At 38.5% G+C, this 17,232-nt stretch overlaps 2 protein-coding genes across 5 annotated transcripts in view; both read left to right on the top strand.

Moving 5' to 3' along the window:
* LOC146513994 (electrogenic sodium bicarbonate cotransporter 1-like) overlaps positions 1-8,280 on the top strand; it is a 37,670-nt gene extending 29,390 nt beyond the window's left edge. For 2 of the 4 annotated variants that reach the window (XM_085164875.1, XM_085164877.1), the window contains 9 exons: positions 315-476; positions 1,204-1,382; positions 2,279-2,351; positions 3,076-3,144; positions 5,026-5,199; positions 5,295-5,459; positions 5,586-5,682; positions 5,969-6,042; positions 6,162-8,280. In XM_085164875.1, coding sequence (XP_085021001.1) covers positions 315-476; positions 1,204-1,382; positions 2,279-2,351; positions 3,076-3,144; positions 5,026-5,199; positions 5,295-5,459; positions 5,586-5,682; positions 5,969-6,012 — 963 coding nt within the window. In that variant the 3' untranslated portion in view covers positions 6,013-6,042; positions 6,162-8,280. The remainder of the gene's footprint in view (positions 1-314; positions 477-1,203; positions 1,383-2,278; positions 2,352-3,075; positions 3,145-5,025; positions 5,200-5,294; positions 5,460-5,585; positions 5,683-5,968; positions 6,043-6,161) is intronic. The other 2 variants (XM_085164874.1, XM_085164876.1) reach the window with 1 other exon arrangement.
* Positions 8,281-13,480: 5,200 nt separating this feature from the next.
* Positions 13,481-15,628, top strand: LOC146513993 (neuropeptide FF receptor 2). The gene is made up of 3 exons (XM_085164890.1): positions 13,481-14,064; positions 14,381-14,480; positions 14,586-15,628. Exons 1-3 carry the CDS (start codon positions 13,746-13,748, stop codon positions 15,478-15,480), a joined length of 1,314 nt encoding a protein of 437 aa, XP_085021016.1. The 5' UTR covers positions 13,481-13,745; the 3' UTR covers positions 15,481-15,628.
* The last annotated feature ends 1,604 nt before the right edge of the window (positions 15,629-17,232 follow it).

Below are 17,232 nucleotides of genomic sequence, written 5' to 3'. Positions count from 1 at the left end.
ATGATGTTTCGGCAAGAAAGCCTGTATAATTCTTCCAAATCCAAGCATAATGCTTTTCTTTGTAGCACACCCAGGAGGATACAGAGCTTGATTATAGGGGATGTGAGAACATAAACTAGCTCTTCGAGTTGCAACTTTAAATTGCAAGAACAGAGCTACCTTTGTTTGATCACAGAGTCTTAATTCACTGTTTTTCTGTCATGTAACAATGCACCGGTAATTTCAGATCTGTAATCTTTTTGAGATGATATCGGGGCTTGGATAGTCTGTCTCCAGTGTTTTTAACAGTCTTTTTTTTCTTTATTTTCCCATAGCCCACAAGTCCACTGAGGGGCTGGTTTGTTCCTCCTTTTGGAGGAAACCCTTGGTGGGTGTACCTAGCATCTGCACTTCCTGCTCTGCTTGTCACCATTCTGATATTCATGGACCAACAGATCACCGCTGTAATTGTCAACAGGAAAGAGCACAAACTTAAGGTTGGTGCACCATCTGAAGGCTTAAGAAGAATGAAACGATTGAATATGCTCAGTAATAAAAAAGAACAGAACAGAATCCAAACTAAGTAATAAATAATAATAATAATAAATAATAATAAGTATGTACATTTTTATTTCTGTAGCACATTTAAAACCAAAGTGCAGGACAGCCAAAGCATCAATAGGTAAAGCCAAGTTTCATGAAATGACAACAAGAACTTGTCAGTGAATTTCTTTTTTCAGTACAAGTTTCTAAAGATCAGAAGAATACACAAAGTCAGGAAGATGAAGGGATATAAGACAAAAATGTTGACCGTGAAAATCCAATGAATGGTACATAAAAGACTAGTTAAAAATTGACACAGGAAGCCAAAATCAAAGTATAAACAACAATAAGAAGACTCCAACAGTAAACTAAGACTGGACTGAACAAAAAGCCACAGAGCAGCAGTGATAAAAGAGTCTAGAAATGGATCTTACCTGCAGTACCAGGAATGACATGCAATGAAATACCTTTTATTCCTTATCTGTTTCTGGATTAAACAGTCAATTGTAGTCATTTGCACTGCATTATATTTGTCTAATTGTATACATATATTCCCAGACTTCCTGATATATTATTAATGACGCTCAGTGTGCTCTGATCACACTATTGCAGCAGCACATGATTTGTTTAATAGCTGGAGTGTGGGAACCACTTGTTATATTATTTTTCGTCTCCTGTTAGAAAGGGGCAGGTTATCACTTGGACCTGTTCTGGGTGGCCATCCTGATAGTGATCTGCTCTTTCATGGGCCTGCCATGGTATGTGGCTGCCACTGTCATTTCCATCGCCCACATCGACTCTCTGAAAATGGAGACTGAGACTTCTGCTCCCGGAGAGCAGCCTAAATTCCTGGGTGTCAGGTGAGTTAAAGCAGCTGCTGGACGCTGTGTTGACGTCACTTAACAATTAAATTCATTCTGGCATGGTGGTCTCGAACAAAGGTGTCTCAGTTTTCCCAGAGCACTGGCAGTATTCGATTGTACTAGCTAGTTAATTGCATTCATTTTTAGATTAAAGTGATTAAAAAAAGAAGAAAAAAGAAATCACTCAGGTGGTTTGCATAATGCTGTGTGCAGTAACACATACGCACACACGGCGACAAATACCTGCTGCATGCACAGTCCTTTCTTTAGAAAAGGAAAAATCATTTTATCCAAAAAGGCAATTACTCTCCAGCAACAACAGGAGGAGGGGAGGAAATGGAAAGATTCAATTAATCATGAATTAGACAGTCAGGAAGGAAGAACATAGAAAGAGAGAAAACAGTCTTGGAAAATGACAGAAAGGGGTAAATCTACACAGAGCTCTCTGTGTGTACACACAGATATAAATACTCCATACAGACTTCATTGAAAAAAATGGAAAAATGAAAACAAAACAAACTTGTCAGCGAGGTGGAGGTCAGGAAAAATTTTTTTTTTTTGTTACCAAGTCTGCAAAGACTGTGTATCATCGTGGATTTGTATAGTTGATGACAGGGATTTCCTCCGTGTGGTTAACTGATTGGAGCGTGAGCCGTTTAGATTTATCATGCTCATTGTTTTTACGAACTGTAACTTTTGCATATGCAACCATTAGATATGAAATTCCAGCACACGGATGATCAAAAAGGTGTGTGTATGATGTAGATGCCATGCTGTCTTTTGTGAATTTTGCCTAGGGGAATAATAAACATACTAAAAAAACAACAAAAGTTTTAACTTCTCTGAATCAAATCTGCTGATTAATTTGTGTGACGTTTCCCCCTCTAACTCAGGGAACAGCGAGTCACTGGTATCTTCGTGTTTATCCTGACGGGACTCTCTGTCTTCATGGCTCCTATCCTCAAGGTAGTGCTCCAACTTCTTAATTCTTCTGTGGAATTATGGATTACTGTCCGCCCGTTTTAGGACAAACTCCTGTCTTCCCTCTTAAATGTAAAATAATTTCAAGTCTTTTATTCATCCGATTAGGAGCTTCTATAGCTGAAGTAATATGTTGTGAAATAAGAATGTGCATCAGGGCTTAAGCTCCAGTTGCAGCACCTCGGCTTCTCAAATTTCCATTTCTTTGTTGAGCTGCCCATAGGTTGTGAAGACTCTGAGAGGTGATTTTTTTTGAGCTGGTACGCCCCCTTGAGGGGATTTTCTATACTGTGTTTCTGATTCTCAGAAATAACATTTTGTTTTTGCATGAACCGTATTATAGTGGCATAAAATTAAAAAAAAAAAAAATCATGTATTTTTTTCAATTTTTGCTCTAAGTTGCCTCATTTTCGCTATTTCTTTTCATATATTTTATATTATTATTATTATTTTTTACGTTGATCTAGGAGCAGGTACTTCTCAGTCCTGTGCAAGCTAAAAGCCCGGTCACACTGGTAGCTCAGTAAAAAGAACATTCTTAGAAAAGCTTCTTGTGGACTATTTTTTTACTAAGCAGTGTGAGCCAAAAGAAGTCATGTTTCTTCTGAGAGGGTAGCTTTGATATGCGTGTTTCTGTTTCCTCTTTTTTTTAAATCACAGTCACACGTGTAACATTAATATCTTTTTTACTGTGTTCTGTGTTCTTCAGTTCATTCCCATGCCAGTGCTCTATGGTGTGTTCCTCTACATGGGTGTGGCATCGCTCAATGGTGTCCAGGTGAGTCACTTTGCCCTGTTCACTACCTACTAACCAGTGTTGGGTGGGCTGCTTGGAAAAAAACATAGCACACATAATAATTAAAATATGATGAATTTCTTTTTGTGTTTTATTAAGAAAAGAAGTAATAACACTTAAACCAGAGCACAAAGAACAAATAAAACAGAATGAACAGACTCTCAAAAGTTGTCACTGGAATTTGTACATTTTAATACATTATTTTTCTAGCTAGCATCCACACTAACTATACAAATAATGTATTCTGCTGATGTATTAATTGTGTCATTTACTTATTATTCTTATTGTAAAAATGTGAAACAATGTTTTTTTTTTTGCAGTAATTTTTTATATTAAAAAATCTTTCTAATTTATCATTAGAAAAGAAATCCTAATTTTCAAAATATTTCATATCATTTGAATTCTTCAATCCAAAATAAATAATTCCTTTAGGTTTGCAACTTTGAAAAGAAACATAATTATTTATTAATAAAAAGAGTTTGTTTAATAGGCTTAAAAGGTGGAAATTAAAGTATTTTATCTTATTTTATTTTGTCCTTAATACCAATAATATTTTAAAAAAGAACCACTCTGAGAGATGCCAGCACTGTGGTTAGCACTGTTGCTGCACAGCAAGAAGGTCCTGAGTTCAATTCCACCATCAGGCCGGGGTCTTTCTGTGTGGAGTTTGCATGTTTTTCCCGTGTTTGCGTGGGTTCCCTCCGGGTACTCCGGCTTCCTCCCACCGTCCAAAGACACGCAGCTTGTGGGGATAGGTTAATTGGAAAATTGCCCATAGGTATGAATTCGGGAGTGAATGTGAGCGCGAATGGTTGTCTGTCTCTGTGTGTTAGCCCTGGCAAGACTGGCAACCTGTCCAGGGTGTACCCTGCCTCTCGCCCTATGACAGCTGGGATAGGCTCCAGCGCCCCCCACGACCCTGAAAAGGATAAGCAGAAGTGAATGGATGGATGGATGGAAAACTCTGAGAGTGCAAACCTGTGCCGAAGTAGCTCACTCTCTGGGTAGTATTTACTTTAGGATAACGTGACGGATGTTTACTTTGATTCCACATGTAGGTAATGGAAAATCAATATTGATTTGTAAATAAGTGGAGATGAATAACTTGAGCTTAATATTATAAGAGCATATATTTCTGACTAACTAGGCAGCTCTTTCTCTTGACAGTGTAATGTTGACCTTGAGGGAGAGGTCATACACCCAAAGTAATGTGATATTTAGAGTCCTCACTGTTGTCAATACAGTATAAACCATACAAGTAAGAAACACAGTTTTAAATAGCTCTCTCAATCATCAATATTACCACTATGACCTTCAGCTCAATCTATAGACCATGAAGGAGAGGTCAGAGGGAAGTGTGACCGGATATTTTAAATATTGTTATGATACTTTTTATATGTTGACAACAAAAACCACACTTGTAAGAATCATAGTTGCCTTTTGTCATTTTTCAACCCATAAATTATTAAGTTGACCTTGAAGACGTTGGTGATGTAAATCAAACTTTCACAGATTCTTAACATGAGTCTAATCTACATCTCTACAAAGTTTGATGGAAATTCATTCAGGATTTTCTGAGCTATTGAGTTTACAGATGGAATGGATGAAAGCGTTTCCAAAAACATAACCTCCTTGGCGGAGGTAATTTATCAATACTTGGATTACATTATACTTTGGTACATTATTGGATATTTTAATAGGAAAAAACTGACTGCGTAGCACTGCTGTCTCAGAGTATCAACCAAAATTGGAAAACGAAAAGTCATACAGGAGTATAAAATCTCTGAATTGTTTTCCAGGTTCTAACTGCAGCATGTCCGATCTCTTAACCTACTGACCTTTTTATCTGTTTCCTTGATCCAGTTCATGGATCGCTTGCAGCTGCTCCTCATGCCTGCCAAGCACCAGCCGGACCTGATCTACCTGCGGCACGTTCCCCAGAGACGCATCCACCTCTTTACTTTCATCCAGGCCCTGTGCTTGGCCTTCCTGTGGATCCTCAAATCTACTGTCGCTGCCATCATTTTCCCTGTCATGGTGAAGCAAGGCTGATGTGACCAGTCACAAGTGCACAGAGCTCTGTATTTTGCCCTGAACATTTAATTGATTCAAACTTTTCCTCTCTTTATAAGGTTTTGGCATTGGTTGCTGTTCGCAAAGGAATGGACTACGTGTTCTCCCAGCATGACCTCAGCTACCTGGATGATGTCATCCCAGAGAAAGACAAGAAGAAGAAAGAAGATGAGAAGAAAAAGAAAAACAAGAAGAAGGAAAGCATTGACAGTGAAATTGAATTTGTAAGTAAATGTCCATATGCGTTCAAAAAAGAAAGGCATGATACAGTTTCATTAAACGGTTATCGTCCAGTTCCCCACATCAAAGTAATCCATGAGTGTTAATGTTTTCATTCCCTCCTCCCACAGTCTGACTACCCCTACCATGCAAATAATATCCCCAGTATAAAAATCTCTATGGATATGATGGAACAGGAGCCCATGTTGGGAGATAAATCTTTGGATAGTGAGTACTAGTCAGGATTTGCTTTGCTTTAGCTTCAAAGGGCCGCTCCAAGCTCCTTCCTTTTCTTGTCATGCTAGCCCTCTTGCATTTCACTCATATGACATTTAACATCTTTAAAGATCAGCATGCTTTCCTGTCTGTTTCTAATGCTTCTCTGAGCAGCCCATTTGGGCTTTTAACACTAAAAGCAGCTTTGCTGTGCTTGCTTTTCTTCCCCCCCTACTACTTGAAATTCACGATTGATTGATGTTATAAAAAGTTTTTTTGTCATATTTTCCCCCACCAGGACTTCCATCGTCGACTTTCCTTCAACCCCATACACCGTGCTGAGCACTACTTTTTCTCTCCGTCTGTGGATAAGTAAGTGACAACCTGCTGTTATTTGAATATTTGTACATTCAAAAGGCAAAATGCACAAATATTACACACCATGTGATTTTTAAGTTTTTCCTGAGGCGTAACATTTTTGCCTCTTTCAGTCTCGACAGCAGTTCATACAAAAAAGGTTCACCTCAGATTCGAATAGGCCGGGACTCTGTGGACAGCTGTTTCGTCTGCAAGAAAGGGTCCGAAAGTGTCCTGTGAAAAAACCAGCACTACACAGAAACCACACCCATTCTCTCTTTTGTTTTTAGTTTTTTTTCTTTGCTTTTTGTACTGTAATACTGCCTCATAACAGTGTTTTTTAATATGCCATGTGCGAGGATTTGAATCCGATTAGCTGGAAAAGTATTTGTCATTGAAAGACTTTGGTGGTACTGAATTTTAATAAGTGCTGACACAAGACCATTTGTATCATTTTACTGCAGGAGACAAAAGGACTTCACAAGGTCACACAGTTTTTTCCTAATCTTCCCAATTTGTATGTTAATAACGGAACAAGAATCAGGCTAGAGTTGTGGTAATCATCAAATAGGCCCAGAGATCCAATTTTGAGCTTCATAACACACACACCACATTCACTTATTCTTTTTAATAATATCCCACATAACCAGCCTCTCTTCCTAAGTACTGTGTTTAGTAGTTATTTTTTTAAGGGTATTAAGGCATAGCTCTTGGAACCTGTGGAGGTACTGCACAGAGGATTCAGAGTCCTCCTTTAGTGAACAAAAGACTAATCTATGCACACTTACACAAGGAACTTGATGTGAAGCATCCATCTAAAGATGCGTGTTCATAAACACCCCCAGAAAAATAATGCAACATGCTTGAATGTGGCAAGAAGTAAATGGTTCATCAACACGCAGACTGGAACTACTATTTTTGTTTCCTAATCTTGATTGTTGCTCCCCTTTTTTCTTTATTTATTATATTTAAACTCATAAAGGTTGCTGGTTGAATATTAAATACAACTTAGCCATTTAACCTTTTGTGGAAATTTGAAGTTTCTTTGATCTGTATCCACTCAGCTGTGTCGTCCCCATTGTGGGGATTTATCCATGTACTACACCTGTATGCAGCACTACCTCTTATATACTGTAGGTGCCAGGCGTGATATATTAATATATCTGCTGTGCATTGATTTGTGATCAAATACTAAAAAAAACCCTAAAAATCAGACAAACTGGCACTAGGATCTCTGAATCATTTAAGATACATTTAAATACTATGTGCAAACTGCAATGATTTAAAGGGGCAGCATCACCCACATTTCTTATCAAAAAACAAATCAAAATTTATAAATATGTTTATTTAACAATTTTAGTTTGGATGAATAAAATATTAAGGAGAAAGAAAGTCTTGTTTTCCTCCTGATGGTCCAAGAGTTGAAAGCTGGGAAGAGCTGAGAAGTATTTAGCCCATCCCATGTTTCATATTCCTATACACTTAAGTATCAACATGTTACTGAGTCTGATGCAGTTCAATTTTAAAACTTGTTCAAAATATGTTAACTTAATCAAGTTCCAATCTTTTTATTGTTTTGTGTGTTATATGTATTTGTTTCGTTTTATGCAAATCAACAATCACTGTGAGATTATTACGATAATGCAACTTCTGGTTCTGGAAGAGCTACTGCTTTTTAGTGCGCAAGGATATTTTTCTGAGACATTGGTGTCTATGCATTATCCAAATTTAATTTAGTAACAGCTGGATGAGCAGTGAAATATGCCAATCACACGTTAGACAAATGACTTAATCATGCTTGTTGCTACTTATTGCTTATTGAAGTATTCACTGGTAACTTTAACTGATTCGGTTTTAAGGTGTCGTTGCCTATCTGAATGTAATAAATCCTAATGACCTGAAATATAGATGATCCTTGAAGAAATGACACGCACAGTTGGTGTCACTTCTGATTTTTAGTGCAAATAGGGGTTTGATTCTTGCTTTGAGCAATCGCTTCCATGTAGCTTGGACACAAAAGCCACATTGTCTTCCACTTTGTGCTTTGAGCTGCACATCTTGATCTCTTTGGACTTTCTGGTTCTGAATCTGCAATTATTGTAATATTTTTGATGTTAACGATTTTATACAAACGTCTTATGTGATCAAATAATCCTAGGTTACTCAGAAGGAACAAATTTTTTTTCCTTTTTTTTAATGAAGTAGCATTTGAAAAAAGAGCAATAAAATGGTCCAAATGATTCTTAATTAAATTGTTGTGTTTTTCTTTAACCATCAAATCTCTGTATCTTTGCCCTGCTTTATGTTTGCCTGGCTGTTCTCCAACTATTTTGGCAGCTCGAGGAGCATTTCTTATATTTCATCAAGAGTTCTGCTCTGTTGCTACCTTTTCCTCTGGAGTGACCACTGTCTGCTTCACAAGTGTTAATCTGATAGATGCCAGCGCTCAGTCACAGGGCGAAGAAAGTTAAAAAGGAAAGCTGCATATTTTCCATGATCACAGGACTCGAGTTGGCTTAAATGAAACAAATTGGCTCATTGCTGTGAGACACTGTGTTCTTTTACTTGCCAAAAGGGAGGAGGGGGGGTGGGGGTGGGGTTATAACTGCCTCCCCCACCGGTGCAGGAGAGAACATCATGTTTTGTTGCATAATACTTAATATTACTGGTGTTGTCTAAGCAACCAAACATGACTGATGGTGTGACTGTAAAAGGTCATGGAGATATCACCTGACTGAAGGTGTTCTGAACCTCTGCTTCACATAACAGGAGACTTTTTCTAATAATATGGGCAACCTAATATTAGATTGTAAAAACTGGTCAGTGTAATGCATGCGCTTTGACATTCAACCATTAAAACAATAACTTAAGTAAAACCATGTGGTGTGATTTCAGCATTGCATTTTTGCATTTTGCACGAGGGGGCAGTAGTGACTCTTGTAAAAGCCACACGCATGTTCAACACCAACAGCTCAAAATAGAAAATGTGATGAAGACTGTCTCAGCGCTCCATCAAGATACACAGAAAAGTCTCATCTGTCAGAAAACTGTGTGTGTTGGAAAGAGTTTATAACCAATTGTTTTGGTTACTGCAGGTAAAAGATACTGCTTCTAAGATCAGCAGCATTCAGAGTATGCAGCCAGGTTAGGAAATTCCACTTTGGCAATCTAAATGTGGTTCTTATTCCTTATGACTAGAATTTATGAGTAAATGATTCTCAAAAAAAAAAAAAAAGGAAAAAGAAGATAGGAATTACTTATTCATCCCATATTTAGGAAACGTAATGATATCAGCACATTTCTTGAACGTTCACGTCGTATCTACAGTTTGTTCAGATTATTGGCGACTCCCTCATTAAAATGTTAACGCTTGATCTGAGGAAAGCAAACAGTTTGTGCCGCAGCTAGAAACAAATGTCCTGCTCAGTTACTGCCCAAGCAGCTTTTATTGCTCATAATAAACTGCTGGCTCGCTGTTCATCTCTCCCTTGACATGGGCTCCGAGGTTCATAACAGTGTACTGTGATTGCTTGTCCAGACTTTGTTCACTGTTTCATTTCCCAGTCGAGAGAGGCCATTAGTGTGTTTTCCCCAGGGGGCATTATAGGCTGTTCAACAGGGTCATGCTGTTGGTTATTTATTTATTTTTTCCATAATAAAATATCTTTGACTCTGCCAAGCAATGCAGTCATTGATTTTTTTATTAGAATTGTCACATCTAATAGAGCCAATCTGTGGTCACTTTATCATTTATAACTGTTATGTGTGAGCAGAGGAATGTTTCTTATGAAAGTAACAAGATGCTAAATGTGTTATAGCAGCGCGCACCAGGATGCTGGCACGTAGCACTATCTGTGCAGTGTGGGTTCAGCGGCATGACAAATGTGATCATCTGACGACAACAGTGCTTTGTAATTATGCATTCGTCGCCGTGTGAAAAGTAAAACAAATTGTTTGCAGCAGAAAATCACATAAAGCACAACACAATGTGAAAAAAGCTTTGGCTCACAGGACGCTTGTAAAAGCACAAGCGGGAATTTTTATGGCACGCAGACGAAAGTGAATGTTTGGCCTAAATGTGCTCTGCTCAGCTCAGGTCCACCTTACATGTGTTTTGAGCCATGTCCAGAACACATAGCAGTGCCATAACATCATTATTTTGTTGAGGGTGAATACACGGTCCATAGATGGATGTTTTATGCTGCTTTACATAAACTCATCATGGTTATGAATGTCACTTCTGTTTGTTTTTTTTTTTTTTTGAGATTTCAATGATTTTAGAGCATATATCTTTAATTACTTTAAAGTGAAGCAAGTTTTACCTCGCCATGAACCAAGTGGTTGCTGACCAACTGACTTAAACTCGCAGCTGCCTGCATTGACAAGCCAAATGTTTTTTGGAAAAAAGGTTTTATGATCAGACGAAGACAAAGATTGCACTATTTGGCCACAATGATAAGAGTTTTGTTTGGAGGGGTAAATGTGGCGCTTTTAAACCTAAGAACACTTCACAAGCTGCCAAACATGGTTCTCTGGGACTGTTTTGCTGCCAGTAGTACTGGTACATTACCTCCAAACAGCCAGATGGTTGAAATTTGGACACAGGCAGTAGTTCCAACACGGGAATGATCCCAAACACACATCAAAACTGGTTTTGAAATGGATAAAGCAGGCTAACACCTAGAATGGTGTTCCCAATGCTCTGACCTCAAACCCTATTGAAACTCTCTGGACTATGCTTAAAAGCGAACCTTTGTCAGGAAACCAATCAGTTTTGCCAATCAAATATGCTACCATAAGTATTGTTGATGGCTACCAAAACCATCAGGTCGAGATGCACCTTGCTAAGATTTGACTCTGTAAGTATACTCTGACTTTTGAACTTGTGTGGATTATAATAAAATCCCAACTAAATTCAAACTTATGCTTAAAATGTATGCTGTACAATCATTTCACCCTGGAAAAACAACAGTTCAGAGAAATCATCAAAAGCCCAAAATTACCATGACATTCATGCCCGTGATGAGAGTATGTGACTTCTGACTGTACATACTGCACATAAGAAATATTTTAGTCCTTTATGTTTATTTGAGTAAGATTTTCAAATCATCCCATATTTTCCTGTGAGATTAGCTTTAGATAAGATTATACAGAAGTATGTCTTGCCCTCTCATTTCTTCCATGGGTTTACACCTGAGGACAAAGAGGCGTATTGTATCGGATTAAGCATATGTTCCATTATTCTCACATTTTTCACAAGGTTTACAATTTGCCACTATTCTTAGACATACTATGACATTTTAACAACTTCATGTAAAGCAACACTATAGCTGTGGACTTTTGAGAAAGCGAAAACTAAAGGCAAAAAAGAAGCCAGTCTGCCCGGCCATAACAATTTCCGCCCTCTGACTTCTTTCTGTGGTCAGAGTCCATAGAGATTTGAGATATAATCATTTTAACGTCTTAATTATACAACCTGAAGCAACTGCAGGTAATGCCTGAAGTGTTTTTCTGACACTCACAGTAATTAACTATTTTGTGAGGCAAAAACATTAGCTGGCTTCTTCCCTTCTATCTCGATTTCTACTCAGCATTCCACTCGCGAAGCACAAAAACTTTCTGCACCCTGGTCAGGTATCGCTTTGTACAATCACTCCTCACACACTTTCTTCCTCATCTCTCGATCTTGCATTAATCAGATACTGATGACTTTTAAATCCCTCCTCCTTGCTTCTCTACAGTTGATGTATTTTCCCTTATTAGTTACCTTCAAAGCACATTTTCCCATTAATCAAGAATTCTCTTTACAGTGTTTTTCCCCATTGCCGAACTGACAATAAAGTTGACTTTGACTTCAGTTAAATCTAATGCAGTTGCACAGACTTTCATCACTTAGACTTCACATTTTCTCCACTTATGCAATGTGAGTGTGAAGGGTGAGTAGCAAAAAGTAAGATTTGACTAATGCCAGACTTAGTTAAATCCAAGGCTGATCCAAGACAAGCGATCACTTTAATCAGCACCTGTTTATCAGATTAATGTGCGAAAAAACAAAAACAAAAAACAAAAATCAGCTGTCTGTTCTGATGGCCACCGTTGGCCCTCACTTGCAAGGAGTCCTTGATTAGTGTGACATCTGTTGTGATGAGTTCACACAATGCCCAGGGACATGTATTGCTCCCAGCCCCTGCAACACCCAATCTATCCCTCCCAAGCGAATCTTGTCTGTGTCATTTATAAGTGCTACAGCAGTCTCTGCCTGTGCAGGCGCACTGAGGGGATGAAAAGGGTCTCAGTGTGCAGCTTGTTGCTCTGAGTGAAATTTCTGTCAAATGGATTTTAACCACTTGTAGCGGCAGAAAAAGGGGAGTAAAAAATCAGCTGTTTAAGGTAAGAATGCAAGGGTCAACCAAAGTGATTTGGTAAGTTTTTAGAAAAGTAAGTAAATCTTTCTCAGAATATTAGTTTTTATCAGTTCTAGCTTATTTATCAGGAACAGAGTTGTAGTTCAATTATAGATCTGCATAAACTAATTTTTAGTCCCAGCTATTTCAGATTATAAAAAAACAAAAAAAATTCTGAAATAATTTTACATTATTTAATGTAAAATAAATTTTTGCATTTTAAATATGTACATGAGCACAAACAAGCTACTTTTAACAGCTTCTGAGCTTTTATTGCGATAGATATTTATCTTTATCTAAACGTAACGATCTCTTGTTCTTTATTAGAAAAAATAACAGTGCTTACTTCATCTTTGTTTAAATAGTCTGGATGACAGCCTTGACCTGATTCTATAAAAATTAAAAGAAAACAAAAACTACAATGTGTAATGATGTGTTCGATTAATCTCCTGAGATGCAAGCTCTTGCTTGGAATACAAGTCTGAAAAGTAAGTATTACCTTTAAACAGTGCTTTTTCAAAATAGAAAATACTTTGTTGAGCGGAAAAGCCTAAATGTGATGCTCCAATAAGAGGGTGGGCCTCAGGAGGTTAAAACACCTATGCATTAGACTTTGAATCCATGACACAAGGACACAGTTTGAATTAACAGTTTATTAAAAATAGCTGAGTAACTGAGTTCAACATCGAAGTCTTGGGAGAAATATGAGCATAGCTTTGGAGAATTAAAAAAAAAAAGATCAGAATAAAGGTAACCTTCCCAGACTGCTGTCTTACAGTAACTGCGCTAACAATCCACAGGCCAGCAGGTAGTGATTCCCACTGCTCCCAGAACAGATGACTTTTAATCAGTCAGTGTGAGCATCCACTGAATCAAGCCACTTGTACTGACCCAAGAATTGGTTTATTGATTACCGGTGAGGTTCTATTGTTCTATGTTATTACCAATTGATTTCTTCTCCTGGTAATCAGGATTGCCTTCCCATCGGGAGGACCATGTTGATCTGGCTAATGATTAGTTGACTTTGTTTAGAAAAGCTGTTCAAAATGAAAATAAAATAAATAATAAAAACAAAGGTCGATCAAATGGACCAATACGGCAATGCCATGATGATCCATTTGGCAAAATAAATCCATTGGGTATCCTTGTTGGTCTTCAGACAACAATTCTGATGGCTAAAGAACCAAATGGGACAGGCGAAAAAAAAAAGAAAAAAAAGAAAAAAAAAGAAAAGCTGTTCAAAATGGCCAATCCCTTAACAGATTATAGTACTGCCTGACTCTATTCCTCTCTCTCTTACATCCAGATATCACCATGACCCTGAATTTTCTAAACACAACCTCATGGGAGGGCCTGAACTCCTCAGGAGTGCACAAAAATCCTTTGACCTTCCAAAATATCACTTATGTTGATTTCTACCTCCACAAGCCCTCAGTGGCTGCAGTCTTCACTGTGTCCTACCTGCTTATCTTCCTGGTGTGCATGGTGGGCAACGGGGTGGTGTGTTTCATTGTGCTGCGCAGCAAAAACATGCGCACGGTCACCAACCTGTTTATTCTCAACCTCGCCATCAGTGACCTGCTTGTCGGCATCTTCTGCATGCCGACCACACTGGTGGACAACGTCATAACAGGTAACATGTTCTCTCTTTTTTACTATTTTTAAGGCACTTAAACACATGGAAATTCAAAATTTTACCCTAGAGTGTTATTGGAGCACATTACAGGATGTTTTTACTTGTGACCTTTTTTTATGCTAAAATAGAGAAAGGTCAACAAAGTTGTTAATTTTAGCAGTAAGAAGACCAATAAAGGCAATTGAATCATAATAAAAACTGCTATAAAGTAAAAACAAAAACAAACAAGACATTGTCATTGTGTGAATGACGGTTCAAATAATCAAATGAAATAAATCAATGATTTTATCTTCTTTTGTCTTCTTTTGGGCAGGCTGGCCATTTGGTCAGGTAGTTTGTAAGCTAAGTGGGATGGTTCAAGGCATATCTGTGTCAGCATCTGTGTTTACTCTGGTGGCAATAGCTATTGATAGGTAAGAGCTGTCATTTCTGTCATTTCTGATTACTGTTCACTTGTCTGTTTTACTCTGAAAGATTTACTTCCTTTATACATCTTCTTTAATCCCCTTTTCTATCAGGTTCCGCTGTATTGTTTACCCTTTCAAGCAGAAGCTGACCATTGCCACCTCCAAACTAATAATTGTCATCATTTGGGTCCTGGCTGTGGCTATAATGTGTCCTTCAGGCATCATGCTCCAGGTCACAAAAGAGCAGAGGGTGCGAATAGTCCTCGGCAGAAACAATGACACCCGTCCCTTCTACTGGTGTCGCGAAAATTGGCCCAATCAGGAAATGCGGAAAATCTACACTACTGTCCTCTTTGCTAACATCTACCTCGCTCCTCTTAGCCTCATTGTAATCATGTATGCTCACATTGGTTACACGCTCTTCAAGACCACTATCTCACCTGTTAGGGGCAGTGGGAGTGAGTCTCTAGAAGGCAGTGGCAACAACAAGTCAAGGATGGAAGGTCGTCAGACAATCTCAAGGAAGAAGAAGCGAGTCATTATGATGCTGCTCGTTGTGGCTCTGCTCTTCATCTTATCCTGGCTGCCTCTGTGGACCCTGATGATGCTGAGCGACTACATCAGCCTGACACAGCATCAGTATCGTGTCATTAATATTTACATGTATCCCTTAGCTCATTGGCTGGCTTTCTCAAACAGCAGCATCAACCCCATCATCTACGGATTCTTCAATGAGAACTTCCGCAGAGGCTTCCAGGCAGCATTCAAATTCCAGCTGTGCTCTGCTGACATTCTGCGCCAGAGGACTTACTCCCATCGGATCAGAGGAAATGCTGTGGTCCCCCTACGACCTGTCGCCCCCAGCAGATCAGGCTCTGGAGTTGGATCGGGGTTAGTGGAAAATAGGAAGAGCTCAAGTCAGGAGGAAGAGTGCTTGTCTGGTAAAAATGACATCAAAGAACAAGACGTGATCATGGAGGACCTGAAAAGGGTGTCCAAGATTTAGGCAGACTTTGACAATGTGCAGTGACTGCCCCGTTTCACAAACAAAGAAGTTTCTTTAACTTGTTCTAGATGCATTTAGACTACTTTAATTCCTTGTAAATCTAGATATGTCTTATGGTGTTATGATATCTATGGTTTTATGGTGTATCAGTCAATAGTGAGTAACAGCAGGCCGTGCTATTGTTCGTGCTATTGATATGATATAAGCAGAGACTTTAAAATGACTCAAGACTTGGAAACGTCTCTACAACATCTCAAGAGCACCTATGATTCCTGCTTCTTGCTCATTATTTTTGTTCTCGGACAACTGCAGTAGAGAGTCCATCCATCTATCCATCCATAGTCTGGGATGCAGGGGTAGCAGTCTAAGCAGAGATACTCAAATGTTCATTTCCTCAGCCACCTCCTCTGGTTCTTCTGGTTGCTGGGGCACTGAGGCTTTCTCAAGTCAGCTGAGAGACATATTCTGTCCGCTGGGTTCTGGGTCTACCATGGGGGCTTCTCCCAGTTGGACAGTTGTCCAGGAGGCATCCTAGTCAGCTGCCATGACCACCTCAGCTGACTACTTCCAATGTGGAGGAGTACCAGCTCTACTCTGAGTCCCTCCCAAATGACCAAGGTCCTTTTTTATCCCTTACTTGGCCTTGGTATGGCCTCTTTGTTCATGAACAAAGATAGGCTGAAGTTAAATGGCAAGAGAATAATCTTTTTTTTATCTCCTTAAACCAGCTTTTTTCTAAGTGGCTGCCACTTGAAAACAAAAGAGTTGAAAAATGGATAAGTGAGGCTTATTATAATCATATTAAAGAACATCTTTGTGACATTAAAAAGATTCAAGAGTTTAAAAGAAAGTAACTGCAGCTGAGTGTTTAGAGGCATATGAGACCCAAGCCTTTGGTTCTCAGGGATTCAAACCTTTCTTTGAAATGAGCATCTAGGATTGTAATAGATCCCCCATATTATTCATGAATTGAAAAAAAATCTTAATTGGTCTCCATAATTAATGCTGCTATCCTTACAATTGCCATGGTTACAGCAGGCACTGTAGCAAAATGCTCCCACAGTTACTTTGCCAGAAGTATAAAAGGAAAACAAATGGTGCGCCTTCACAGCAGAGGCACACAAAGAAATCAGTCAATAGTGAGTAACAGCAGGCCGTGCTATTGTTCGTGCTATTGTTAACACTGATTTTTTGCCTCATGAACATTTGGTATGGATATAGTTTGATCACATCTGGATGGCAGTACACTACTAGCATAAGAAACTATCTCCATGTGCTGTGAAAATATTTCTCAGATGTTGGGTCATGGGCAGACATGGCATTTTAAACTGAAAAAACAAAGACATCTTTCATAAGAAGGTCCCCAAAGAGCTCCCATTTCAGCAGAAAATTGTAGTTTTAAAATTGTAGTTTTACAATTTAATAAAGAAGTACAAGTGTAGTATCTTCAATTCTGTTTTTGTTCACATTCTAACTCTATACACTTTATACAAATATTTAAAAAAATGATTTGCACATATTTGACACATGTTATTTATGGTCTCCTCTGTGTATGCTGGTAACTGTGCACACTGTCTGATTGGTGTGCATAACATCCGTAATGTAAAAAATGTGTTCTTTAAGGATAAATGGTGTTTTGTAGGTATAATGGTTATAAAACTGCTTTCAGTGGTTAAACTGGGACAATACATCATTGATATGCTGTGTGTAAAACATAACTCATCATGGGCAGGCTTGTCTGTCTAATCCTTT

This window comes from Neolamprologus multifasciatus, chromosome 7, assembly GCF_963576455.1.
Source record: "Neolamprologus multifasciatus chromosome 7, fNeoMul1.2, whole genome shotgun sequence".
Lineage (NCBI taxonomy): Eukaryota > Metazoa > Chordata > Actinopteri > Cichliformes > Cichlidae > Neolamprologus > Neolamprologus multifasciatus.
The sequence above is the reverse complement of the archived record's forward strand: the minus strand, read 5'-3'. Positions and strand labels throughout refer to the sequence as shown.

What these genes read in the sequence shown, in the direction of transcription:
- LOC146513993 (XM_085164890.1), top strand. Translation starts at nt 13,746, where the DNA reads ATGACCCTGAATTTTCTAAACACAACCTCATGGGAGGGCCTGAACTCC. An exon ending in GGTGGACAACGTCATAACAG is followed by an intron (nt 14,065 to 14,380) that starts GTAACATGTTCT and finishes TCTTTTGGGCAG; the next exon opens with GCTGGCCATTTGGTCAGGTA. An exon ending in GTGGCAATAGCTATTGATAG is followed by an intron (nt 14,481 to 14,585) that starts GTAAGAGCTGTC and finishes CTTTTCTATCAG; the next exon opens with GTTCCGCTGTATTGTTTACC.